General features: G+C 43.6%; 1 protein-coding gene across 1 annotated transcript in view; it reads left to right on the top strand.

Moving 5' to 3' along the window:
• Positions 1-5,466: 5,466 nt before the first annotated feature.
• The window catches only part of RBFOX1 (RNA binding fox-1 homolog 1), a 354,626-nt gene continuing 332,359 nt past the window's right edge, over positions 5,467-27,733 (top strand). The window contains exon 1 of the mRNA XM_087449192.1: positions 5,467-5,565. Within this exon, the coding sequence (XP_087305318.1) occupies positions 5,467-5,565 (99 nt within the window). The remainder of the gene's footprint in view (positions 5,566-27,733) is intronic.

The raw sequence follows: 27,733 nt of genomic DNA on the forward strand, positions 1-27,733 counted from the left end.
AGGAAATTTTATTCTAGATGCTCTGAAACTTCTTAAAGATCTGTTTTAGAGAGCTTTCCAAGGGAAGACACATACATACTCCTCCGTCTTTCTAACAGCTGTGTTATATGTATGTGCCACAACAGGTTTTCCTATCTCCCTATCACTTCTGATCATCTGCTTTTACAAGCAATGCTGGAATGAATATCCTGGTACATGTATCTCTATGCCCATCTCAAGTATTCTGCAGGACAGATATCTAGAACTGGAATAATTAGGTTAAAAATACACATATTTTAAATTTTGATAGTGAATGTTGAACTGTCATCTCCAGAACCTTTCCAATTTGAATTCTCACCATCTGTGTTTGAGACTACCCATTTCTCCACAGCCACATCTATTCTAGATAAGATTGGTAGGCATTTCATTTATTTAATTAGATGATTTTCTTTATTAATTGAGGTCAGTCTCGTGGACAGAAGATGGTAGTAAACCATTCTACACAACCAATATAATTTTGAGAAGAGTGTTTGTCGTGGAAGCTAGTTGCCAGCTGGGTATCCCTTGTACTTGTGTTTCTGTTCTTTTATTCTTGGGCTCACCGACAACCCACACCCAGGCTAGAAGGCTAGCAGAGTTTGAGGGTCCTGGACCCAGAAGCGGATTCCAATCTCCAGCCTCAATCCTGTCGTTACATACAAAGTAGTTGCCTCCGAATGGTTAGAACTGGTTCTGCCTGAGATGCAGCTCTCTCTGTGCTCATCTGAGCACTGCTGATTCCTCTGCCCTCAAATTCCGTGCCCTGGATTAAGCACGCGTTTGCCGGGAGAAGTGCATCTGAGAAATGGAGCCTCTGCTGGGTGACTCGGAGGGACCAGCAGGGGCTGAGACCTCATTCTAGAGGCCGAGGGGCCAGCTTAACACACAGAGAGCTAAAAATAAATGGATAATAAAAACCTCAGAATTCTTGGATTCCCTGAGCAGAAAGAGACAGCAAGAGGTCATTTGGTCCAAATTCCTGTTGTATTCATCCATCCATCCATCTATTCACTCACCAACTCAGCATTTCTGAGTGCCTACTGTATCTCAGACACTGTGTTAAAAACCTTGCACGTCAAGTAGTCAAGCTGCAGGTGAGAATCTTTCCAGTTTTTAGTCATTAGAAATGCCTAACTTCCCACTACCACTCTCAGTGGGTGACCCAAGGGAGCTCCAGAATTAATATATTAGACAAATCTGGAACTTGGTCATGGGATCGCAAGGCGTGAGGGTGCAAGGAGGCTTTCCTTGAAGCTAAGGCTGCGTTTGCAGAGCAAGCAAAGTTTTTATCCAGCATTTACTGCGACCTGCCCTACCCTCCTTATCCCTGCTGTCCTCAATCCCCAATCCTGTTCTTTCATTTTTCCGCACCACTCATCACCTTCTATGTTCTGTACAATTTACTTATTTCTTATCTTTGTTGTTTATTTTCTGCTCCCCGCTACCCCCCAGAATATAAGTTCTATGACATCAGGGATCTTTGTCTTCCCCCACTGATACAGCCTTAGGGACTCAAGCAGCGCTTGGAATGTAATCAACATGAACTAGCTCTCCTTCAAGTGTTTGAACAAGTAGGTGATTCAAAGTGCTTGTGATAGAGATAATAAATCATCAGGTTTTCTCCGAATACTTTCATTCTCACCTTGCTGAAGACTGACACTGTAGTTGTCCGTATCAAATTTTGGAAGTGAGAGTAACATACTTCTGAGCCACTCCTTGACATTGTTACAGAGCTAAGCCCGGTATGGATAATTACATTTAAGATCAAGAAGTCCTTCCTTCTATCTAACTGGAGTTTTTCTTGCTGTGAGGCATGGCAGCTCCCATAGAAGATCTCCTTTAGTGAAATGTCTGCCCTTTTGACAGCCTTAGGACATTTTAATAAGGAATTACCAAGGAGAGAAAAGGAGAAAAAAAATTGCCTTTATTCTTTTAAGTAGCTGGCAAATTTGAGGGAAGGAAAAAGTTACAAATACTGTTGTGTGAGTCAAATTAAAAGGAGCAGTCGCCTTCTGCCTAAGGAAGTATCATTTGAAGATGGCGTTGCTCATTGCTGGTTTTCTGACCCTCTCTGCTTCCTACAGGCTATGTACAACCATTCAGGGAAGGGTCCTTGCAGCTGAAAGGCAGGGGGTGACCCTTGAATGTGGTACAATATATACACCCAAATGATACTGAGTGCCCAAGGATTCTGTGTGGAGAAAGAGAAGAGTGTTTTCTTTCCCCACTTCTCTCATTTATTGATGTAGAATAATCCTTTGGGAGCTAGCAGCATCGATGTGGCTTTTGCTCAGTCTCTGTTGAGATAGAATTCAAATTCAGCATCCCCAGATGCTGCTTAAAAGGCTGGCAGAGGTTTGACATGGAGTGAGCAATGATTGTAGATACGGCATTACCATTTGATTTGGGGTCATCCGATGCTCTATTCCTGGTTAACGTGAACTGAGTTTACTAGCCCCTGTAAAATCTGTCCTACCCCATCATTCATGCGGATGCCGCATGATGGGGCGTGTGTTTGTCTCTGTGCGTAATTGTGTTTGTATGCACTCGTGCAGGGGTGTTTGGACTTCGTTGTCCAGAGAATGCAGCCTGGTTCCGAGCAATTTTGAGATGCATTTAGAAGGATTGGATTCCATTGTTTCACTTTGCACACTTCCAATGCACCCCACCATGAAGACCTAAGTTTAAGGGGAAGTCTGAGCCATTATTGTCAAATGGGTCTATAGGAATCCAATCACCACTGAGGGTTTTCAACTTTGGGGAGAAAACAGATTGGAAAACCAGTGTTGGCTGAGTGCAGCAGAGAGCAGTTATTGGCTCCTTACATAATGTATTTGTTTTTCATTAAACCATTCAGATAAGGTCTTATTAAAGTGCCATGTATTATTTATCGTGTTTTATGAAAATGAGCTGAAGGGAAAATTCTGTCCTCTTCTTGGGGCATTTGCAGGCTTTTCCAATGCCAGCAAGAGAAAAATGAAGGGAAGCAGGATGAACCCCTGTCAGTACAGCAAGTTGCTTGAGGCAAAAGGGAAGGATGGGAAGAGAGAAAGGATGGAAAAGGCAGAATGGTTGACCTTTTATTCCACATATGTTTTGTCGAGTGGCTTTCTCGTGTATTTTGGGAATTGCAAAATTAAAAAAATAAATAAATAAAAGACAGGCAGAAAGTAAGAAAACAAAGAAAACAGAGAAACAGTTTATTGGAAATCAGACCTTGTCTGATTTAACGTGATTTCTGAAACAACATAGAGCAAGGATTTTTCAGACTAACCACTGCCACCCCCTCACCAAAAAGGCAGCATCAGATACCAGCCCATGCTCCACTCATCTCCCATATCAACTTCTACTTAGGGCTAAGCATGCTACCGTGTCCCCTCTAAATTGATCAGATGTGTAAGTCCCAGGGCGTTGGAGGGGCTGGATTTGTAAGATGAGGAGAAAGAAACAGCCTGGTCAGGGCCTGGTGTTTGGCATAGACTTTATAGTTATCGATGGCATTTCAAAACAGAACAACAGAAAAAATGAAGCCGTGGAGTAATTAATTTCCTTTTCTTCAGAAAGCATTTTGATTAGCCTGCAAAGTGAGTTGTGCCTTGCGAGCTCATGGCTCAGTTCAGAAGCTGTCATTTGGCTGAGAGGGTCCTCGTGAGCCTCACTGAGGGGTCAGTGGGGATGCCCCTGGTGGCCAGTCCCCGAGAGCCCTGCCTTAACTTCCCCTTCCTGAGGGTGCCCCCATCGCTCTCAGGGTGTGCTCCATCTGCAGGGCAGTGGCAGGCTCCCAGCTAGGTTCCTTGCAGGGAACCCAGCAATCAAAAAAGATGCTGTTCAGACAGCCTCTTGCTCTGAAAATAAAAAGAAAATCCAATCACTGGGTCAAAATCTATGTTATAAAATATGGCTACTATTCCTGATCATCATTTTACTGCTGCCAAGAATGTACTTTTATTTTCTGTGGGGACCAAGGACACGTTAGAGTCTTAATATTTTCTTTTGATTTGCAGATCACATCCTATTTTATTGCATAAAGACTAACGAAATCTACTAATGAATAATTATTACTTCATAAAATAAAGGGGAGCGGGGAGACCCCTCTGCAAGAACAGAATGCTAATTTGGCCAAGGAGGGCTGGCCAGGCAGGAGAAAAATAAAATAAATAAACTATTGTAATTTGCCCGCTGCAGCCCACAGAGTAATCTGTTATCAGACAAGGACTTCCCCATCCTGCGCATTTATAATTTGAGAAGAGCTGGGATTCTAGGCTGGGAGAAGCCCCCCTTGCATTCACGGGGGACTGGCGTGTTAGTTAGTCCAACAAGCTTGATTTGCACGCCAGCCAGGGCGGTTTCTCCCATTCAGCGGCTCGGGGGCTGGAAGGTGTGCTCGCGGCTGCCTGCCCAGCCAAGACGAGGTGCAAAGCGAAAGCTGCGCCCCACACGCCTGGGGGTGCATCGCCGCCCGGGCCGCCCTGCTGGGGGTGGGGGGACCCCCAGAAACCGCCCTGCCTCAGGCGCCTGCAGCCCCAGCCCCCCCTGCCCCCAGCCCCTAGCATCGTCTCAGCACTCTCACGAGGGGGAATCCCATTTCTGTGTTTATTTTCCAACGAGTCAGGCAAACAAACCGCCACCAAAATCTAAGACTCCGGGTCCCAGCTGGGCAATCGCAGTAATTGTCCAGCTCGCCTGGATGCTGGCGATGTGGGGCGCTCGCTTGCTTCCTCACCCGCCCCGCGGAGATTTTTAGCAGACACAATTTGAATTTTGGTGAGTCGTTTAAAAAAAAATAAAAAAGGCAAAGGGGAGGGGAAAAAAAAAAAAACAAACAACCCTGCCCCTGGACCCATTTGACAAATGAGAAGGCACGCAGCATCAGCACCAGCGGAGTGAGCCTCAGTGTGAGTCAAAATCCCTCTCTCTCTCTCTCACTCTCTCTCTCTCTCTCTCCTCCTTTCTCCCCCTCCTTCTCTCTCTTGCCCTTAGCTTTATCCCCCCCCTCTACTCAGCATCTACAGGAGGGCATCCACCCCCTCTACCTTTCACAGAAGTTGCCTTTGCCGGTTCTTGTCATCTTCCCGGGGGCGTGGAGTGGGGGGCACCTTCCACTTTGAGGGGCATCAGAAAGTAGGCCCAATAAACCAGAGAAACGATAGCGCCACGAAGGAAACAAAATAGTTTCCTGGCCCTCTCAAGTGTCTTAGTTGGAGGCAGATGAACGCCTGGATCTAGCAAACCCTGAGGGAAGGAAAGCGAGGGAGGAGGGACGCGCGGGGTGCGGCAGCGGGGAGGGAGAGAGAGAAAGAGAGAGAGAGGAGAAAGACGGCCACCGGGTTTTGACTTAGATAATCAGCAAAATTAAAAAGAAAAAAAAAATTGTAGCGACCAGGCAAAGAGCGGCGTGATTGCATGCGAGCGTCCCCAGTCGTGCTTGGCGGGCGCCAGAGAGACACCATGCAGCATCCTCTGACGGGGGCCACCTGCGTGGCGCTCCCCAACGTGGGCATGTGTCCCCAGCTCTCGTGTGCCTTGACTTTTATGTACTTACAGCAGGTAAGGCGCGCGTCTTCCCTCGGTGGCTGCTTTCCGGGGCTCGGCGAACTCGGTACCCGCGTCGCTGGGTTGCGCTTTGGTACCTTGGAGGCGTTTGGGGAAGGGGCTCATGCTTTTGGACGGGAGGGGTGGGACCGAGCCCCTCGTTCTCTGTGGAGCCCAGACACCCCGCGCCGAACTGTTTTTACACCTCAGTGAATACTTTGAACGTCTGGTTCTGCGCTTGGGCACAGGGAGTTTAAAATTGCAAACTGCATCTTCCTACCTCGCATTTTTCTCGTGACAGTGCGTCCGGTGGCGATCTGAGTCTAAGACCCTTTCGATGCTAAGAGTTATGCTAAGAGTTTGGATCTTTGTGGAGGCACTTGGGTGCCTGGAATTTTAATTCAGCTGTTTTAATAGGGAGTGAAAAAACATATGTGTGTGTGTACGTGTGCTCCGTATTTTTGTTTTCTTAAGTTTGTCTGGGTTGTGCTGTATTCAGTCCGCTTGGGATGGGAGCCTTTGGGTTTCTGGAGTGTCTCAGCCCCAGAATCTGCCTCAAAACTCACTGGTGTGCTGTGATGAAGGCGAGCAGTTTGGGATGCTGTCTTTGTTGGCATGTGTAAAGGCTTTTTTTTTTTTTCCTCCTCTATTCCCTTTTAATGGTCTTGCCAGGGATTCTGTGTTTATATTCCCTTCTGTGTACATTTCAGAATCATTCATTATGTTTCTCTCTGTCTTTCTCTGGGTATTTGCCTCAGACCCTCTCTGTCTCTCTTTCCTTCTTTACTAGTAGGGCTGCAGGCTGAGTTGGTTCCTGGGCTTGGGAACCTTGTGGGGTGACAAGCCCAGCTCTCCCTCACTGGGCAGGGGCTGCGGATGTGACTGGCAGGGATAGGAGGGTTTTCTCATGCTGATGGGAATCCTTCTCCCTTCCTAGGCTCAACCACCCTGCTGCATGAAGAGTTAACAGTGATTGTAGACATTTTATTTGTTTTTCGATGGACTCCCTTCAAGAGCACCATTTGTTAACTGTGTGTGGTTGGGGTTGACTAAACTTCCTCTACGAGTGTTCAGAGGGGCCTCCTTCTCCGAAGACTCTCAGTTTCAATCTGTGTTACAGTAATATATGTGTTCATAAAACGTCAAGATTCTGTTTCCAACATTTGGGTAATTTGTTATCAAGTTGGTTGCCTCCAGAAAATCTCTCTTAGGTGTATTTTCTGTTGCAAGTCTTTTTGCGAACAGCCTTTTTTGTTGTTTTAATATCATGGAAACAAATTGGTTTATCTTTTTAAATATTGTTTTATTCCATTTCTCATTAAGTAAATTGTGCCAGGAAACATTTCCCAAGAGCCTACTGGTAGCATATTATATGATGCATCTGCTTCTAACATTTCTATGCCTTTTCTGTGAGTTCGTGTGTGTGTGTGTGTGTGTGTGTGTGAGTGTGTTTTACACCAGTTACCCACCAGAAGAGTGTCCTAATGAGCATTTCTACAGATGATAAGCCTCAGTTGGATTTAATCAAATTATTAATACCAGTTGATCGTTTGCTTCCTGTATTCACTTCTTTCATGTTATTTATGAATCAGTTTGAACAGCATTACCTAATAAATAGAATGCTATAGGTAGTCAGTGTTCTCACACTTTCTCTGTGCAATATTCTTTTTTTAATAGATCGATGTTTCCTCCTTCTAGATTGTTAAATTGGTTTGCTCATTTAGACACAACTCAGGAAAGAAGACAGAGACTCTGAGTGAGAGGTTATTCTTGCCATGAAAAGGACAAGTTTATAGGATCCATGCAGGAGTTCTCAGCATCTCCCAGGCAATCTTTTCCAGGAGGGAAAATACTCCTGCCCTGGAAAGGGGAGGCTCAATGGGAATGTTAGCAGCCATGACAAATATTTAGAAATGACTAAATCAGAGTCATGGTTCTATACGAAGATAGATGGAGGTGGGTTTTTGAAATGTGCTTTGGAATGCACCCCGCTCTTGAAAGGGCTTGTCATGCTCTCAGTGGAAGTATTTGTAAGGTGCTGCTGTGATATAGTGTCAGAATGCGGTGTGTGTGCGTGTGTGTACGTGCATGTGTGTATTTTTCTGAGTTTCACTAAATGCCTGAAGCATAGTACAGGCAGACATTTATTTTTGTCTGTCTTATTCAGAAGCAGGTTTTCTAGCCACACCTCCCATCCTTCCTAAAGGCTCACTCTCAGGGTGGGAGAGCCATACCTTCAGGTCTCTCCCAGCCATTGCTATCATGATAGTTTGTGTAGAAGTCTCATGTCACTGCTTTTATTTAGCAGTCCAGATAAGTGGCTGATTAATGGTGTGAAACAGTTCACTTCAATCTCCACAAACCACTTACCGATACGATCTATACATCCTCTATACATATATTGCCACTATATTTTCTATCTGCTATTAATCTATAGCTATTATTGTATCTCTATTTAATTTTGATGATCAGAGGGCTAATATGTACTCTCAGAGTTTGTTGATCAAATGATGAATTAGGCAACATCTATGATAAATGACACCTTCCTTGGAAACGTTTTATTATTATTTAGAAATAAACATAGTTCAGGAGTCTTTGTCATTCAGATCACCAATTATATAAGAAAATAACTAAAACACAACTCTCTTATTTTGGAGCCTTTATCATTCTGTTTTATAAATGTGCAAACTCTGTTTAGGGGCCACCAAGTCTTCACTGAAAGCTATTTTCCTGGAATGAATTTTCACATGGCACTCATTTCTCATCTAGTATCTAAGGAAAATTACTTCATCGTTTGCTTTCTTTGCCTCATCCCTGACATCCGATCTTTCTTCCTAAACCTTCCCAGATTTGTTCCTAAGACAACTCATGAAAATAAAAATCAATTGGGATACCTCAGCATCCGAGTCTTCTCTGAATGACCAAGTGAAAACTATGTAACCCTTTTGCCACAAAGAACTTACTTAATCAGGCCAAAGAAGAGGCGACGTCGGTGTTTAAATTATTAGACTTATTTCATTTCATTTGTTTATATCTTCCAGTAACTCTGCTTTGGATAGGTATCTTGGTACAGTTAATTTCTTTTTCTTTCTCTCTGTCCTCTCTTTTAACGTTGGAGATGTTACTACTATCTTGTGGTTGTAGACCATTCTCAGATGGAAGGGACAGGCGAGCCCTGGAACAACTGGCTTCAATTTTGCTGTCCACGGAAAGCCCCTGCTTCAGCCTCTGTTCTTGACACAATGCAGTGGCTTTATCCAGTGTCTTCTTCGATGGTGAATCTTCTTCTCCCAAATGAACTTCAACTCACATCTCCCCAATACAGAATCTGTCCAGAGTTCCAAAGTGGGTACCCATTTAAACATTCTGGCTTTGAGAGAAAATTCTGAATCCAAATTCCAAATTTGGGGGTTTGCTGTGGGCTAGTTCGAAAGAGAATGTGTTTTGTTTTCCACAGAGAGAGAAATAGAAAACCACACTCACATTCATAACACAAAAATGTAGATGCTTTATTCCCATCCTAAGTCACAGGAAGCCCACCAGAGAACATTCATTGCATGGTAAAGGATGGCAAGGCTTCGGCTAGAGCAGACAAGACTTGTTTTCTGAAGCACGCTGCATGTCAGGTTCCCCCAGAGCTGTTTCACGCTGAGTTCCACCTTCCTGAAAGAGGAGAAGTACCATATTAACTTAGTTTTCCCTGTTCCTAAACCACCATCAGTGTCTCCCAGTCCCGTTCTAAGAAAGCTTCTCATCTGTCAAATTGTATTCCCTCAGAACCTTTTTATCAAGCTAAATTTAAAAACAAGTCAAATGCTTAAAATCCACATTAAAAGAGGGGAGAAAAAAGGGCCTCTAAAATAGGCCATGCCACTGTCAATATCCGAAGATTGGTAATTTTTCCCACTTAATGATGATCCATGTGGTTTGTTTTAAATAGTGAAGTGGTTTGTACAAAGGGTAATTCCTGGTAAATGAAGCCATTGCTCACCATGGACATCTTCAGATCGAAAGCAATCGAACTGAAACCTGCATATCAACCCTTTCTGTCTTTAATTAGAAAGTGGCTCTTGGTGCAGGGTGACCCGGAATATGGGATCTCACATGAAGACTGTAGGAGGGGGCAGCGTCCCCATGCACCGGCTGCGGTTATAAATTTGGGAAACGTGAGGTAGGCCATAACAATTATGGCTGCGTAGAAAAGTTCAATTCTCATTCCAGTTACTTTCCTTGTGCTGCTCAGCCTGATGATTTATAGGGGCCCAATGGCATTTTATCACCTTCTTTCTTCTTGGCTTAATCCCATGTTGATTTATTAGATCGTGCTGTGGATTGGGGTAGTCAATTGTGTCAATAACGCAGAAAAGAATTAGGATAGATTATCTTCATGTCCGAATTGTTCAAGGAATTTAAGTGGCTGGAATGAGCACATTTCCAGGCCTGGGTGACTGTCTGATAGAACATAGGTCCCTCTGTTTCTTTCTACAGAGATCCTATGTCATAAATTGGTTTATTAACCAATCTTCCTGGTTTCTCTGCTTTTTCCAATTAAGGTGAGAAGGCATGAATTGTGGGGCTCTTATTAGCCAGATAAGGCCCATATCTCAGGTGGGCTGGGGTTCACCCTGTGTTTCTCCCATTTCAGGAATCTTTGGGGATTTATTGACTGCGGAGTTACTTGGGTTGCCTCTGCTTTAAGATTATTTAATCCGACATTCATTTGTGAAAATTGTAAGCATCTGTTAGTCCTTAGACCCAGTTCTGCGCCATTCGGCAGCGCTGCCTGCCATCTCATAGCAGTTTCTGTGTCAGAACGTGCAACCGGCCGCTTCTGCCTTTGCCCGAGTGGAGAAAGCCCGTGTTATTAGTGCTCACACACCATCTGTTTTCCTTACAGCTGGCCCTTGAGTAATTGTCCAGTAGCTGATGGACTGAGGGTAGACAATCTTTTTTAGGGTTTTCTGATTCATTTAACCAGGCTCTCTGCCCCAAGAGGAAACATAATGCTTGTTTATTCATATTGGCCGGGTAAAAACAGGGTAGTTTGTCAGGCAAATAATAGTCTTCTGGAAGAGAAAGAAATTGCAGCATTGTAAACAAAATCAGGTTGGTGTGTCTGTGCCTAAGGGGCCCTGTGATGCGCAGGAGATGTCATCCTGTGAATGAGGCAGAGCTGACAAAGTGTGGGCGTAATTGCCCCATCTGCAGAGACCTTTATAATGGACGAGGAGAGGTGTCCCAGAGTGCTGTTTAATTCAATTAAGAAAAGCAAAGAAAGTTCCATTCATCAGTAAAGTTACCTATTTCCCGGCACTGCCCAAGAGAACTTTACCGGGCTGAGCACTGACCCGTGGCTGTCTGCGTGATGTGGCGTGCCTTGCCTGGCCCCATTGAGAGGGGCTGTGTCAGATAGGGTCAGCTCTCAGGCACAATAGCTCAGGAGGGCCCTGGCCCTGGCCCTTCCACTGTGCTGAGTGCAAGAGAGCTGGGGAAATGAGCAACGATCCTGCAGGCCACCCCTGCAGGGAGATACTGTCAGAGATGGGGCTCTCTGAAGGATCCCCAAATCCAGTTCCTGAGCCTGTCATAGGGTTAGGAAAGGGCTTATATGGTTGGAACTTTCTGGCTCCTGAAAGCATTTGGGAAAAATGAATTTCCTGTCTATTTCCCATCTTCTTGGCACATTGTGGTCCTGACTGGTTGGTCCTGGCTGAAAAAGAGCAAACGGTGACTACTGTCTATTGCCTGGGATCCCACTTCCGATTGCTCTCTTGTTAATTTATTTTTCTTATATTTGTTAAGTACCAGACAGTTTACAGAGCACTTTTGCTGTGCTCCTTCTGACCTGTTAGACTGTAGGTGACATGATGGCACAGACTTCTCCATTCTGTTTGTTACTCTACCCACAATGCCTAGAATAACGTAATACATGTAATACGTAGTAGTTGGTCAATAAAAAAAATTGAGAAATGAATGAATACATTTGGACTTTGTAGAACCTTATAGGCAAAGGGACGCAGTTATTGCCACTGCTTTTTACAGATATATATGATGGCACATTCAATCACTTATTCATTCTTTCATCTGGCCATGCACAACTTTGTTTCCACATTCAATCATTTATTCATTCTTTCATTTGGCTGAGGAAAACATTGTTTCCACATTCAGTCATTTATTCATTTTTCGTTTGGCCATGCAAAACATTGTTTCCAGGCCTTGAGAATATTGCAGCAAATCAGTTAGGAAAGGTCCCCACCACGATGGAGCTGGCATTCCACTAAAAGAATAGATGATGCAAAAGAAAGTGAATCAAGAAGTTATTTTCAGATTGTGGACAGTGCTGTGCAGGAAACAAGCAGGGTGATGGGATAAGAATAAGGCAGTGTAGGTTGTTGGGCTTTATCTGATGCGTCGGTCAGCGTGGGTCTCACTGAAGGAGGTAATGATTTTCCTGACTGGAGGATAAGAGAGCATTAGGCATGTGAAGGGTCCCCACTCCTGTAACACCTGGGAAGGGTGTTACAGGAGTGGGGAAGGGCAAGTGCATACGCCTCATCTGCAGAATAGCGTGTATGAGGCCAAGAGGCCTAGGGAGGTGGTAAGTGATGGAATCGAGTCATGTGTCGAAAGTTAGTCTCTGTGATAGAGCGTAGGATTTCTGTTGTCCTCTGGGGCCACATCGAAATGAGGAGAGTGGAAAGGAGAAAGGATGGGAATGAATGTCCTTCACATAAATGAGAGAAAACCATTTCTGAGTTGTGGAGAAACCCGTGGGACATGTGGAAACTGGTTTGGGGGTCGGAGGTAGAGAGAGGTTTTGATGGAAGTCGTAAGAGAGACATTAATTGTGGAACACCAAGAGTCCTGTTGGTATCTTCTGTCAAAACCTTAGCAAGGTGCTTACACAGTAGGCTTATTACATTGAAAATAATGAACGTGGTCCAACGTTTCTCAAATTTCAGTCATTCAAGCATCCCCTTCATAGTTTGTACCAATCCACTCATCAACACAGTTGATATGTACTTGATATTTTTTAAATTAACTTATATTTTGAACGTAAAAGTAGACGTGCCCAAACCAAAAATAAATACATAAGTAAATGCCACAGAACCACAGCTGTGATATTATTTTTTCCAGTATACATTGAAATATTTATTTATTCATTGATTCCATGTTTATTGAACTCCTATCAGGTATCAGCTGCTCTTCTAGATTTTCTCAATAAACAAAGCAAAGACCCTGTCCTCGTGGAGGGTCCATTACCTTGTTCATCCACGTGCTGTCTTATGAACCATCAATGTAATACCACAGTTTGGTTAACATTGGCTTGGTCCATTGGGTTTCCTGGGAATCCCCTTCCATGTCTGGCCTGGAATCGCTCATTCTTCCCCTGACCCAATTTGCAAAGAGTAAGACTCTAGTTATCTTCCCTGTGTCACCTCTTCTCCCCTCTGCCAGGGCAGCAGTCACAATACACAGTAAAGGAAAATAGGCAAATATTTAACATCTACAGCATGTGGGGCTGCGAGATGATGGAGCTGGGGAGGGGATGCTGTGGGCTCTAACACTCGACCAGGCTCTAGGTGAGGGTCAGTCTCACCCTGTTTTGATCCTGTTCTGTATGTTGTGTTTAAACACACACAGAATCAAAATTAGGAATTGGAGCCAGAGTGAAAAGCATTCAGAAGGTTAGTGTGTGTTCCTAGGGATGTAAAGACTTTTTTTTTTTTCCTTTGCAGCTATGGAACAAAGTACAGGCAGCTGTAGGATTTAAGTGCCTCAGATTTCCTGGTACTGATGAGTAAATGCACAAAAGGTTTAGTCTTAATGAGCCTTTTCTTTTTTGGCGTTTGATGTTCGCCCAGGATTCACCTTGAGGACTAGATTCCCCTTATCAAAAACAACGGCAAATATGCCCTCTCTTCCCTTTGGTAGTTCTGCTTTCCATTGCTCTGCCTGAATCCAGGCATGGTGCGAGCTCTGCTCTTCTGCGAGGGTGAGAGCTGAGGTGTCCCCTCAGCAGAGTCTTTCCTTAGCAGTAGGCAATATTGGCATCTGAAACCAGAATGAACGGTGAGGTCCACATTTTGCAGCTTCCAACTGTCCATCTCAACAATCTTATAAAATTTAGTTGAGAAACCTGCACCATTTTAGAACCACTTGGTGTCAACTCCCCCAGAAGCATAGTTTAAAAAATATTGGTGTCTCTGGAGTTGTATATAGAACAGAAGTCATGAGCCAAAGGCTTAATCCCAAATCTGTTATTTAATCAGCTGGTCCAACTGGATTGAGCAAGTTGCTTTTACTTAATTTGGGGCTTTACGCTTCTTCAGAAAAATAGGGATAAGAATAACCATTTCATACTGTTTTCTGTAGGATTAATTACTATACAGATGAAAAGACTTAGCACAGTGCCTGGGACACAGTAAGCAGCCAAGAGACATTTGTTAAAGAAAAGAAAGAATAAATGAATGAATGATTGTGTTCAAGAAAAGCAGCATTGGTTTATCGAAGATTATCATAAATTTTTATTTTCCATTTCTCCCAAATCGATGTGATATATGCCCCCACAGCCTGCCAAGGACACAGACACAAGGAATGTGGGGCTCTGTCACAGGTTCCTTGGTCCCTCCACCCTGTTCTGGGTCTCTGCTCCCTCCTCCTCCTGTCAACTGTCAATACTGCTGGTGGTGTTGGATTATAATGTGGCTGCACAGCTCAATTAATGCTCTGTGACAGGAGGAGGGAAAATAAAAATTGTCTTGCTCTTGTCAGTAGCAAAGTTATTTACTCTCAAAAGCTGACAGAATCACACTGTAAGGGCTTCATTTATTTCTATTCAGAATGTCATTATTCTGTGATGCAGGGGACTAGGGTACACGTCGAAGTTTATTCCCGTAAGCTTTAATGTGGCGAATGCCTGCTAAAGTGCAGATGGCCACCTGGGAGAGTCTGGGGGAGTCCTCTGGGGCTTGGTGGTGCCTGCATACTTGGCACTGACGCCTGGGCAAATGCCCCAGTTTCAGGATGGACTGACTGTGCGGCTGACACGTGCATTTTCAGGCCCTGGTCCTGTCGTACAAGAGGGAGCCTGTGTCCTGCTGCCGCCTGATCATTTGTCCTCTTCATTCCGAAGCCAAAGAACAAGACGTGGGACTGCTAGTTTCACATCACTCTTCATCTGGGCCACTCCTGGAATTTCTGGAAACGCCAAAGTACCTCCTGCAAATGACTTGACTCTGGATCTATCTGTTTTCTCTACTTAAACTCTCTGACAGGCTCTCTCATGCAATTAATCTGTATAAAACTATACAATTTCTTTTTTTTTTTTTTGCTTCCTTCCTTTCTTCCATTTTTTTTTTTTTTTTTTGGTTTGCAATGAACAGTTAAAATCGGAAGGGTTGAGTCAAGCAATTCTTTTCTTCGTGGTGCAATGGTAGAACCTTCCACTGGGGGTCTCCATTTAGAACATGTGACCCGGGATTCTTGAGAACTCTCTTTCTTCTTTTTCTTTTTTCTTTCGTCTCCTTTTGGTTCCATTCAAAAAGTGAGACTCCCCTGTAAGCAGTAGGGGATGCCGCTTGTAAGATCATTTAGGTAACTGGAGAATCCAGCTGTCCTCAACAACGATGATGATCATAATAAAATAACGAAAATCATGAAATAATCAATAACTTTTATGGAGTGCTAGGTGACAAGCACACGACCAAGCACTTTCACGTGGATTACCTCATTTAATCCCCCACAAAAGGCCTCCAGGGGGTTGATGTGAGCCATTTTGTGTTTTAGATGCAGGTCTGAGGTGGGCAGGTAGAAGAGCTGGTATTTAAAACCAGACTGTTTCCCTCCGGAACCGACACTTATCATGTTACTCTGCACTGTCCCGTTGGCCCCCGGCTGGCCACACAGGCCTCTGGATCTGCATGATTCACCCAGGCTTCTGCTAGGCTATCACTGTGGAAAACCAGCTCCATCTAACTGAGTCCTCGTGTCTTTTTTCTTTAAAGGCAAAAACTTGTCCAAAAGGGAACAAGTCGGGAGATCTTTCAACTTTGCAGCTTTTCGTGATTTTATTTTTAAGTCATTATGGTTATTGTTGGATAAATTACAACACACAGTGAGGCTGTCGGACTTGGGGAGGGTGAGAGGAAGGAGGAGAGGGAGGCTGATGGGAATCGTCCGCTCCAGAATGATGGAGTGCGTTTCTCCGCAGCCACTTCCAACCCCCAAATCCCCGTTGTGCTGAGGAGCTCTCCAACGAACACAGGAAATGCAGTCACTGCCCGGCACCGTATTAATGATTTATACACCCGGCATCACTGCTTTTGTTCACTTGCGGGGCCTGGTCGTGTTAATAAAGGAATTTCTGGGAGCGGGGTCCTGGCTTGCCATGCTGTTTCGCTCAATGCAGTGCAGGCTGCTTCATAAATCAAAAGAATTTAGTGCTTTACAACCTTCCTGAGCTTCTGAGATCGTGTGTGCGTGCATGCGTGTGTGTGCATATGTGTGTGTGTGGGGTGTGTGTTTAATCAGATTCACCTGGGGACATTTTCGTTGCCTTTCTATAAAGAATGAATGAAGGAGGGATGCGATCTATCTTAGTGGTTTCAGGGTTGATTGGTTTGTTTCACAGTGGCATCACGGCCCTATTTGTTTCCCATTTGGTGTTTATGCTTTATGGTGTTGTCTGTGGAAATGGGCTGACACCATTTTATTAGCATAAAGAGATGCAGATCACATTAGAATCCCCCTTCCTTCCATATCATCAAAAACAGCAGACAAGAGAGACGGCGAGTATACTGTAAGCAGCATCACGGTTCCCTACAAGCCAATAGGAGCATCATGTGCTCTTTAAACAATGGGATTTCTGAGGCTTTCAAAAATTTTTTCAATTATTCACGGAAAAAGAATTCTGCTTTGTTTTGAAAATGAGTGAGGACATTTATTTTATGAATTGAGAATTCTGGATCCAAGAAACTTTCTCTTGTCTAGTAAGCCATCAAAAGCTGATTTTAACCTCAGCTTTTCTTTTTCTAATTGGAAGAAAAATGATATAATCAAATGGCATATTTGGAACCCTCAATTCCTCTTTCAGAGTATCTGCAGAGAAAAGCCCTGGGTTTCTTTGGATTGCACTTGTATTCTCCTAATTATATCATGCATTTCATTTTGTGTGTGGTTATATTTCTTCCCCTATAGAACTGAGAACGAAAAACTAAAAGAAATCTGAGTAGGAGTTTGAGGGAAAAAAACAGAATATTTAGAAAATTAGGATGATACTTTAAATATTTTATCCAACAGGACTATTTTTGTGTAAGGTGAAATCTTGATTTTAGGAAATGTGTCTGACTTCAAAAAAGATATGTAAGGCTTTTAGGAAATAAACATGTCAATTTAGCAGAATTCCTAAATAATGCATGAACAAATGCATGGAAAGACAAATGAATAAAGCTCCCACTGACCCCCCACTCAAACCAGGGCTTGAATTTCTTTTATAAACATGAAAGTTTTGGCTACCTGGTTCTTATTAACATTTATGCTTATGAGAAAATTAAAAATGTCAGCAGTCATGAAATTGAAACAAATATTCACTTGAGAAGATTACCTTTTACAGCCCTTGTCTTCCTGAAAAGTGAAGGACAGAATGTACCTATTTATATAAGTAAATAAAGAACGTTACAAAAATTTTTCATCACAGGAAATATGATACAGCATTTTCTACTAAGAAAGCAGGTGTCCAGCGAATGCAGTTTACACTTATATTGTACTGATTTCTGTGTTTGCATTTGTCCTCTGTTCTATGCATCCGTGAGTGTCTCATTGTCTTTAATTATGTCTACGAGGCACAAGACAGCAGTCAACATCTGCTCTATTGTTTACTTGGTTTACATATAGCTTTGATGGGTTATTAAACAATCTATTTTTCCAACCGAAAACAGAGAAACCAGCCGAACCCATATTATGGCATTTTGTAAAGCCCCATTATGCAATTAGCACTTGGGGTTTGGGCAACGCTGGTGACTCACCCAAACAAACATCCCTTGATTCTGATAGCTCTTCTTGGCTTTGTGAAAAATATCAATTTCCCAAAAACTGAAATCACATTTCCTCCTTCATCATGTAGCATGCCAAGAAGATGATGTGTTAATATGAGGGATGGATCCTTCACTTTTTGTATCAGAAAAAGAGCAACTCTCCAAAATAATGATGTCTTTAATTCAAGCCAGTAATTACGTATTACATAAGACAACTGTCAGCTCACACAGGAGACAGACTTTTGAGAGTTTATCTGATACTATCAGAGAAGAGAAATGCTATATTTTTAACCATTTGTAGAATGTTCCCCATACTTCATGATCTATTTATGAAAGACTTATCGAGTCGTCTATAGCGAAGTGTGTGACACCCATGATGATTAAATCAGACCTCATCTCCTCACTTAAGTAATTGGTTAATAATTAATTCACTCGCTCCTTCATTCAACAAATATTTATTTAGCCTCTGCTCTGCCTCAGAAATTGGGTTTGTCACCGAGGATATATAGACAAGGAAACCAACTTTATTTTCCTTCATGGAGCTTAGAAGTTTGTGGGGGAGACAGGTAATAAGCAAGTGATCACCACGTAAATCTATATTGCAAGTTATGATAAATGTTCTGAAAGAAAAGAAGAGGAGTCCACAGAAAATGGGAAGGTTGGGTTCAGGGGAGAAGGAAACTGTCTCTGAGGAAGTGACATTGAAGCTGAGGTGAAGTGGGGGGGTGGGCAGAGAGGTGGGGATGGGGTGGAGAAGGCCACTCCTACTGAGGCAGAGAGGATGTGTAATGGTTGTCCCATGCTGGGCTGATCTCTGGGGACTGAGAAAAGGCCAGGGAACATGGGGTACAGTGCAACGGGGTAAAGGAGGCAGAGAGGGGCCAGAAACCACGGGGGTTTGGAAGCACTGGTATGGGGGGTGGATTTTATTCCAAGAGGAGTAAAAAGGGAAAAAATAACACTAAGGAGCTTTAAGCAAGGGGGGAAATATGATTGAGTTTAGCATTTAAAAAGACCAGTTTGGCTGTTCTGTGGAGAATCGATTGGAGGGGGACAAGATCAAAAGCAGGGGCTCAGATAGGAGGCCATGGCAATAATTCAAGTGCAAGATGATGGTCGCTTGGTCTGGGAGTTGACAGAAGATATGGACAGGAGTGAAAGTTTTGAAAAACAAGCCTGATATTCTTTGTGACACCCCTCCATCAGCTCGTCAGCCAAGGGAGAACAAGTGTAACACGCTGGAGGGGCCATCTGTGGGCTTTGGTGAGGATGGGAGCATCTCAGGAGGCGGTGACCTGTGGTGTGTGGGGCTTCACCAAAGAGAATTACAGGCCAGCCTCAGCACATCTCAGGCCAAAGCTCCCTGGATGTTACTTGGCCAAGAGCTCAGAATCTCAGCGGTTGGTCTGGCGTGTTGTTTGGTTGCAGGGTTACCACACACAAAGTTATACCCAGCTCGGTGGGGTGATCTCTCCCATGTTAGCTACAGACTTCTAATATGGTAGATGAGAAGGTGAGAGACAGTTTGATGAAATGTCCAGTGGGCAATGCCCCCTCCACCACCTCTGGTCAAGGGAGCACAGGAGTTAAATGCATTCTTGTTGGTGTCAGGCAAAACTGGCATTGAGTCTTAGAAACATTGTGAATTTTATGGACTTCTGACCAGTCACATGGGCATGTCTCTTAACTCTCTAAAGCTTAGTGTCTACAATGGCAAAATAGAGGTAACAGCAGGATCAGTAACATAGGGCTGTTATGAGCATGACATGGGATTGTTTATATAGCACCCAGCACAGCTCTGGCAAATGGAAAAAGCCAGTAAATGCCTTTACTCTTGGTAGTGGTGGTGGAGGTGCTGGTGCTGGTAGTGGTGCTGCTGGTGGTGGTGGCGATGGTGGTGCTGGTGGTGCTGGTGGTAGTGATGGTGGTTGTATTGGTGGTGATGGTAGAGATGCTGGTGGTGCTGGTGATGGTAGAGGTGGTGACAGTGGTGTTGGTGGAGGTGCTGGTGATAGTGGTGGTGCTGCTGATGGTGGAGACGGTGGTGGAGATGTGGTGATAGCAGAGGTGGTGATGATGATCTTTAGTGATGACAGTGATGCTGCTTAGAATGCGGCATGGTAGAGTAGCTCCACACATGAGTACCTGAATTTAGATTTGGTTCAGATCTGCCACTTTTCGTCTTGTGTGCCCATTGACAAGTTACTTAACCAACCTTTCTTTGTTTCAGTTTTCTCATCTTTAAAATGAGGATGATGACATTCATTGTTGGTCAATATGATGACTAAAGAATTAATATTGGTGAAAAAAAAATAGCACAGCATTCGTTCTAATAAACTCTCCAATGAATGTAGAGTATTTCTTAAATAACAAACCAGTGCAGAATGCAGCCTTAAAAAAAAGAGTACCTAGTGGCTTCTGGTCTGCTTCTTTAGTCTCGATTTTGCTTTTCATAGCGGGCATGAAGGCCATCTTCCTCTTTCCTCCACTGCCAGACCCACCCTCATCTCTCCATGTGTTCAGAGTATAACAGGTGTGTGGTGAGCTGGAGTTCTGGCAGAGTGCAACATGAAAAAGACTCCCAGTAATTATAAAAATAACAACGAGAGCTGCTTAGCGAGGTAGGCAGATGAGCGCACCACTAGCCAGAATGATAAATAGCGCCTGCAAATGTTAGGTCCCAGTGGGAGTGTGGGAACATATGGGGATAAACCACACTAAAAGTTGGGCATCATTGGTAAGTTTTAAGCGGTTAAGGAAGATCACTCTAGCGCCAAGTTTTTTTTTTTTTTTTTTTTTCTTTTTTTATCCTAATTTTAAATCCTTCAGTTCCCTTTTGTCCCTTTGTTCTATTTTGGTCCTAAAAGGAGCATTCATCTTTGAGGCCAGCCACACAGTCTCCAAGGAAGTGAGGTCTGGGTGGTAATTCCAAAACAAACGGCCACCCTGGAATCTGTGAATTTCCTAACAGAACTCTATGCAGTATTGTTGCAGGAGATGGAAACGAACACAGTTGATATTTTGTGGAATGCCGACTTGTTGAGTTCAGATCTGCAAGAGGTGGGTGTGCAGAAAAACAAGCACCTAGAAACCAACCAGCCCAATCAGTTTATAAGCATTTGTAGAAGAGACAAACAGCTCTCCCTGCCAAACGTTATTTAAAAAGAAGATGTGGACTGTGGTGGGTTGATTTCAGGTCAGTGTTTCTGTGTCTGGATCTGGATATAGTTGGGAGATTGTGCAACCTGTGTTGTCATGGCTCTGCAGCAGTGGGATTTCTCTGGAAGGATATTTAGGAATTTTTGTTCACCACTCATGCAGTTTTTCCTAGGACTAACGTAGAAGAGGTCTCAGCATAGGGGCAAGGTTTATAATGTTGGCACCTGAGTGTTGGTGCGGACTCTTTAGCAGATTTCCAGGATTCCTTACTTAGCAAATGCATCAACATCCTTGGTAATGCAAAGCATGCAGAGGAAAGGAAATATGATTTGGAATCAGATAGGTGTGGCTCTGGCTACTTAGCCCTTTCACTTAACTAGCCACAAATGACGTAAACTTTCTGAGTTACACTATCTTGTCTGTAGAATGGGGCTATTATGAGCACCAACACCAAAGAATTGTTAAAAGTCTAGATGAGTTAGAGTCTTTGAAGTATTTAGAATGGTGTTTGGCACTTAGAAAGTTCTATAAAAGTGTTTGATAAAAAAAATATATAAGCAAAAGTATCTTCCATAACTTCCTTTTATGGAAGTTTCCTATATGTGTGTATGTGTATCTACCATTCTTATCATCACTATTGAATTCATCCAGAACCTATTCGTTGCAAGGGACAGAAATCCAACTCAAACTAGTTTAAGCAAATATGAGGATTTATTGATTCATGAAACTGGAATGTTTGGGGCCAACCAGTGGTAAGTGAGTAGTCATTTAAATGCCCAGCATTCATGTAAATCGAGATGGTCATGCTATAGTGTAACCACCACGAATAAAGCTCACACACATAAAAGTGGACTCAAGCCCAAAGAATATTTCAATTGCATTGCTACATTATTCAGAGGACTTTCCACAACAACCCTGTAAGGAGAGTATTATTGCCTCCAAATTTATAAGTTAACTAATTGAGATTCAGAGAGGTTAAGTAACTTGCCCAGAACAACAGACCCAGGAATTGTCAGAGTCAGATTTGAACCTAAGCTTAGTAGTTTCCAGGATCTGAGTTTTTAGCCAATATGCTACATTGCTATTATAATAAAAAATAAGATTGATTTTTATTAGTCGACTAGAGACCAGATGAAATATATGTTTTTTAAATGTGTCTTTCCTGGAGGGGCAGCATAGCAGTAGAATACGAACCTGACACTGGAGCCAGATTCACCACTCACAGGCTGTGTGATCTTGGGCAAGTTATTTAACCTCTCTGTGCTTCAGGTTCCCTATCCCTATACAAGGATATCCCTACACAAGGATAATCACAGGACTTACTTTATAGTTGTTATGAAGATTAAATGTGTTAATACACAAAGGACTTAGAAGGTGTCTGGCAAATAATAAATGGTATATACGGTTTGTTGAAAAATATTTAAAAATAGATTGTAATGTAAGAATCAGAAAGGAAATGAGGTCACTCAGGGTGGTTCCTCTTTTGATGTCCCCAGAGTGTCCCAGAAGGACACTGCTAATCTGGGAATTTGAAAAGCCCACCTGTCAGAGGCTCTCTGTTGCTACCAGCTGCCTGGCCATGACATCGTAGAGAAACCATTTGCAGTGGTCAGCCCCTTGGCTCATCCTCTCAGACGCTCAGCTGCACAGCTTGGCACAGCCTGGCTCTGGGTCTCTCCTGTCTCTGTCTTGTCTGCAAGACCAGACTGCAGGGTCTCTGAAAACACAAGTATATATTTCCTACCTCCATTCTCCCCCAGCGCTGGGTTTGGTGGGTGACCTACCCACTCATTGGTTTGATAGTATGTTCTCTGGCCTGAGACTGGAAGTGAACACTTCAGCAGACAAAAGCTAGACCCTATTTTCGGATGATTGCTCATTATCAGACAAGAGGGCTAAGGATGCAATTGGATTTCTTCGTGTCTGACTTGTCTGACAATATGGAATGTCTTACCACCTCCCCAAATTATTTGACCTTATTGAAAAAATCACCCCTGCCAAGCTATGGCCAGACTCCTTTGAGTGGCATTTGCGTGTCCTCACAGTCATAGTGCCAGTAAGCACGTCAACATGATTCCATGTGGGAACAGTCATCTGAACTGTTACTATGAACCTGACTCAAGGGATTCTGACTCTATCCGTGCCTTTTCTTTATAAAAAGACACAGTACATATTAACTATATACTTTAAAATCTGATGGAGATTCAGAGCTCCCTCATGGGTCTACAGATGAATTTCAGAGGGGCCATCAACTCCCTGAAATGATATGGAAATGATATGTGAGATATGTGTGGATTTTTGGGATAAGGGCAAAATTCTCAAAGTATTCCATGCATCAAAAATAAGAGTTGAGAACCACCACTTCACCCCTAGAAGAGGCATTAATATGAGAAAGAGCCAAGGACAAGACAGCCCTGGAGGTTGAGATGGTGCTTCAGCGTGACCAAGAAAGGTCCCAGGATCATCTCTTAGTGGTCCTTCTCCTGGATCACCTACCTCTGCTTTTTCTCCTCCCATGTTTACTCTTTCCTGGTGTTCCCATGTGACCAGCCCATTTCTAGGGGACTAGGACCTCCTCTTGCTTGGGAGATATTCCTCCACTTCCTGAAGACTCAGTGGAGTGGGGGATGGAGGCCAGCCCTTCTCCAGACCTTGAAGTCTTGTCTAGCTGTCTATCGGCTTTGGTTTTGTCTTCCTTTACCTCTAATGGCAGTGGTTGAGATTGAGTGAGGGGTTGAGAGTAAAGTAGCTAAGGAGGCCACTCATCTTGAGTTTAGTCCAAGCCAACTTTTCTCAGAGTACGTTAATGGTTGTTACATGCCGAAAAAGGGCTTCTCATAGGAGTTAGCAACCTAGGCTCTGCAGCCAAGGGCTCTGCAGGTCAGCGTACAGCTCTGTCATTTACTAGCTGTATTTTCTTGGCCAATTCACTTCTCCTCTCAGTGCCTCTGTTTTCTTGTCTGTAATGTAATACATTTAACAGAATCTACTTCATAGGGATGCAGAGATGATAAACTGAGTCAACACATGTGATGAAATTAGTGCAGGGCATGGCACAAATAAGCATTGAATAAATGGTAGCAACTGTGATGCTGATGCTGATGCTAACAAAGATGCTGATGAAGAAGTAGGAGGAGGGGAGCAAGGAGAAGGAGTAAAGAACTTTGCACAGGGACTGACACATAATTAATTCTCAATAGCCAGTATTCAAATAGATAGCAAGATGGATGGATGGGTGGATGGATGGACCCCCCCCCCCTTAAATCAAATAAGTTTGGGAAAGTCTGGATCAAACAAAGTCAAACAGATTTCTATTTTTTTTCCTTGTAGGACTTCTTAGGTGCCTTCCTATGCTAATAGGCATCGTGAACCCTGGAGAGGGAGAGAGAACAAGCTGAATTTCTCCCACTTCTTTGGCCATGGGATTCTTTTTACCATGAAGCATCTCATGAGGCTTCTACCATGCAGAGAACACTTTGGGAGATGCTAGTCCAGGCGTTTAGTCTCTACGGGGAAAAGGATGCATGAAGAGCTCAGGTGGTTCAGCCAGTTCATGGGGAGTAGATGGTGTGCATGGGGTTTGGGCAAAAAGGCCCAGTTATGAGACCTGGAGACCTGTGCTATTTGGAGTGGTCTCTGTACCCAGCCCCTGCAGAGATCTGCAGCACAGAAGGCAGAAGACATACAGAGAGCACAACACAAAATCCAGGGGAGCAGCTGATTATTCATCCCCCATTCTGAGAGTCCCCGGGAGTATTTGTTTGTCTCAAGCAAGGTCAACAAATTCTCAAACTCAGTTGCCATTCATCCCCAAACAGGTCAGGGGTCCGTTCCTGAAGCATTGTTGATCTCAGCAGAGATGATGTACTAGGTTGATATTCTTAGATTTGCTCATTCAGCCAGTCAGTCTGGCTTTCAGAGGAGAATCAGGTCAAGAAGCGCTTAATGAACCGAGGAGCACGGTGCAGTGCTGCCTCTACCACTGGGGGTTCCAGTTTCTAATGAAAATCAGCAGCCTCTTCACTTACAAGACCTACTGGAATTTTGTTTGTGCATCTTCATAACCATTTTGGGGGTTGGGTCAATACTAATGGGTAAGGTGAGCTGGTGTCCCGGATTCTTTGGGTTGCTCCTGTTTCAGAGGTACTATCTTCATCATCCCCTTAAACCCCCAGTGGAATTTGAAACTCTCATATTTTGTTTTCAAAACTGAATCTTCCATGTACAAAAGCCACACACACATCCTTGTTAGCCTCTCTGTCTTAGTTTTTGGTTTGGAACGTGGAAGAAGGAGGTAAGCTCCTACACAAAAAGGCACATTGCAGGTCACGTTTGTAAACACTGTTTTATTTAACTAATCCTTGGTTGAAAAGTGGAAGAGTTTTGATACTCCTGGTTTGGGGGAGGTCTGATTTGAGCCGATTTGACCCTCCAAACCAGCTGTTGTCACTATGACAACTACCAGCACCTGTTTACTGAGTGTCTGCTCTGAGCTTCAGCTAAACATGCCTGCATATTATTGTTTAAATCTCTAGACCACCTCATGAGATGTGGTTACTTAATCATATTCTTATTTTACAGATAATAAATTTGAGTTACAGAGAAGTTAAATAATTTGCAGAAGGACACACAGCTAGCAATTGGTGGAATGTCAGGGAATGAGAGAATAGTGATGCCACAGTGAGAACTAATGCTTGCTAGGTACTTGTCATTCTTGTAAGAACTTTCCATGCATCAACTCACTTACACATATTAACTGAAACCAGTGCATAAGAGGGGTTGAGGATGTGGCTTCTCTTCCCAGGATGTGACTTCCCTGGCTGGACTGGTCCTCTGCTAAGGTTACAAACGAGGTGGTGATACCTTGGGGAGCATCTGGTCAATGACCCAGTACATCCTACCAACAGTCTATGGAAGCTTTTCCTGTGGAAGATCTTTACTCCCTGGTAATCGACTTGATGCTTCCAGCCTCCCCTCTTCCGGGAACTCACCTGTCAGTCCTCAGTATCTGGACCATAAGCATTATGTAGCATCTCAGGAAATTTCTCTTTGAGGTCCATGCTAGGTAAAGCCCTCCCATGCTCTGTTCTCACCTGCATTGGATTGGGTTTGAATGCATGTCTGGTGGTGAGTGGAGTTAATCAATTTTGGTTCAAGTTATTGCCCTAGAGTGGTCATTCATGATGATCTAGCAGACATTAGGGTCATGTAGAAGAGAAAACTGGCTCTTGGTAACCCACAAAGCACACATTTTTCTATTTAACCTCAGACAAGTCACTTAACTTCTTTGAACCTCCATCTCATCCTGTAGATGCCACAGGTGATTCTCAAGTGCCTACTGAGCATCTACTCCATGCCCAGTCCTGTGAGAAAGACAGGAAAACAAAATGATGGAGGAGGAGGTGGAAGAGATAAAATGGAAGCATACCTGGACGTGAATAGCTGCCAGATCTTTACCATCCTGGGATAAATCACTGCTGGTCTTTCGGGGGCTTAGACAAGTAGGTCATGAGTGCTAGAGAAGGTGGCAGTGCTGCCTGGAGGACCCAGCTTGTGGTATCCGGATAGGGTGGGATGGGGTGCCTGTGCAAGCCGTCATGTGAGGGGAATAGAAGGATCAAAGGCTCCAACAGGGACCTCAGAGGAGGGTTCTTGGTGGGGCATTGAGGAGGCTGACTTGACATGAGGATGGGGATGATTGGAAGACAGTTTTACGTAGGTACATTAAAGATATTCTGAAGAAAAAGAATAAAAAAATACTAGCACTTTTTGAACACCTTCCAAGCACCAGGATCCCTGTATACAGCCTGTCAATTCATGGCAGGAGCACACCTGTGAGAAGGTACAGGGGTCCCATTTCACACCTGAGGAGACTAGGGCTGAGGGCTGAGGAGCTCATCCTAGACCCAATGTTTAAAAGGGCAACAGAGCCAAGATCCCACCCCAGCCCCTCCAACTGTGAAACTCATGCTTTTTCCACTGTGCCGAGATGCCCCCAGGTCACTTGAGATGACCTTGGAGATCTGTAGCTCTCAATTATTTGGAGACGTGTTGCTGCCACTCAGCATTACTTGCACTTTTCCAGAACATTCATTCGGTCAGTCATTCTCTCAGCAAGCATTTTGGGAAGCTTCCTTTGTCTAGTCACCATTTTAGGCATTGGGTGAACAAAAATGAATGGGATGCTTCTTTATTTGAGCCAATCTACCTTCTATAAGGAGAAATCACACGTAAAATAATTATTATACGATGTTAAATGATTCCAGAACAGAGGTGGTGGTGCAGTTAGTTCTGCCTGGGATGGTGGGGATGGCTTTACAGAAAATGTGACATTTGACCTAGGTCAGTAATGTTGACTTAGAAGGAAGGGAGGAAGGAATGAAGGAAGGAGGAGAGGGTAGTTCTGCATAGCAGGCAAGTTTGCACAGTCTTGGATTCATAGAAGTGTTTGGCAAGGCAGCTTGCCAGTGTGGTTTGCAGAAACGAGTGACTTGTAGAAGCTGGGACAGTGTGTATTGAAGGATGAATCTGGAAAAGTAAAGCTGAGGAATATTGTGAAGGGCCTTAAATACTATAGGAAATTCTCTGTCCCCCAACTTGGCCTGGAAATGGGGTGGTATGAGTAATCAAATAATCTGCATAAATCCGTATTAACAGATAACCACTGTTAATATCCAAAAGACAAGGAATATAATTAATATTCTCACTGAAACACTCTGTTTTATGCTTTTGTTTTGTTTTAATTGCTGACAAGTGGTGATTGACATTTGGCTTCTTTTCAGGAAGCAGGTAAAGAACGGTGGAGATAGTCTCACGGAGAGCTCCTCATCTCTGGAGGAGGCAGATCCTTCCCAGACTTCAGTGTTGGTTCAAGGAAATCTGGCCCCAAATTTCTAGATCTACCAGTCTTTCATGAGATATTGTAGATCTAAATTTTACATGAGATGCTTCCATTTAAAAATACTATCTCTTTTTTACACAGTGCAGAC

This window comes from Ceratotherium simum, chromosome 26 (genome assembly GCF_057802395.1).
Source record: "Ceratotherium simum simum isolate JZ-2026a chromosome 26, ASM5780239v1, whole genome shotgun sequence".
In the NCBI taxonomy this organism is placed as follows: domain Eukaryota; kingdom Metazoa; phylum Chordata; class Mammalia; order Perissodactyla; family Rhinocerotidae; genus Ceratotherium; species Ceratotherium simum.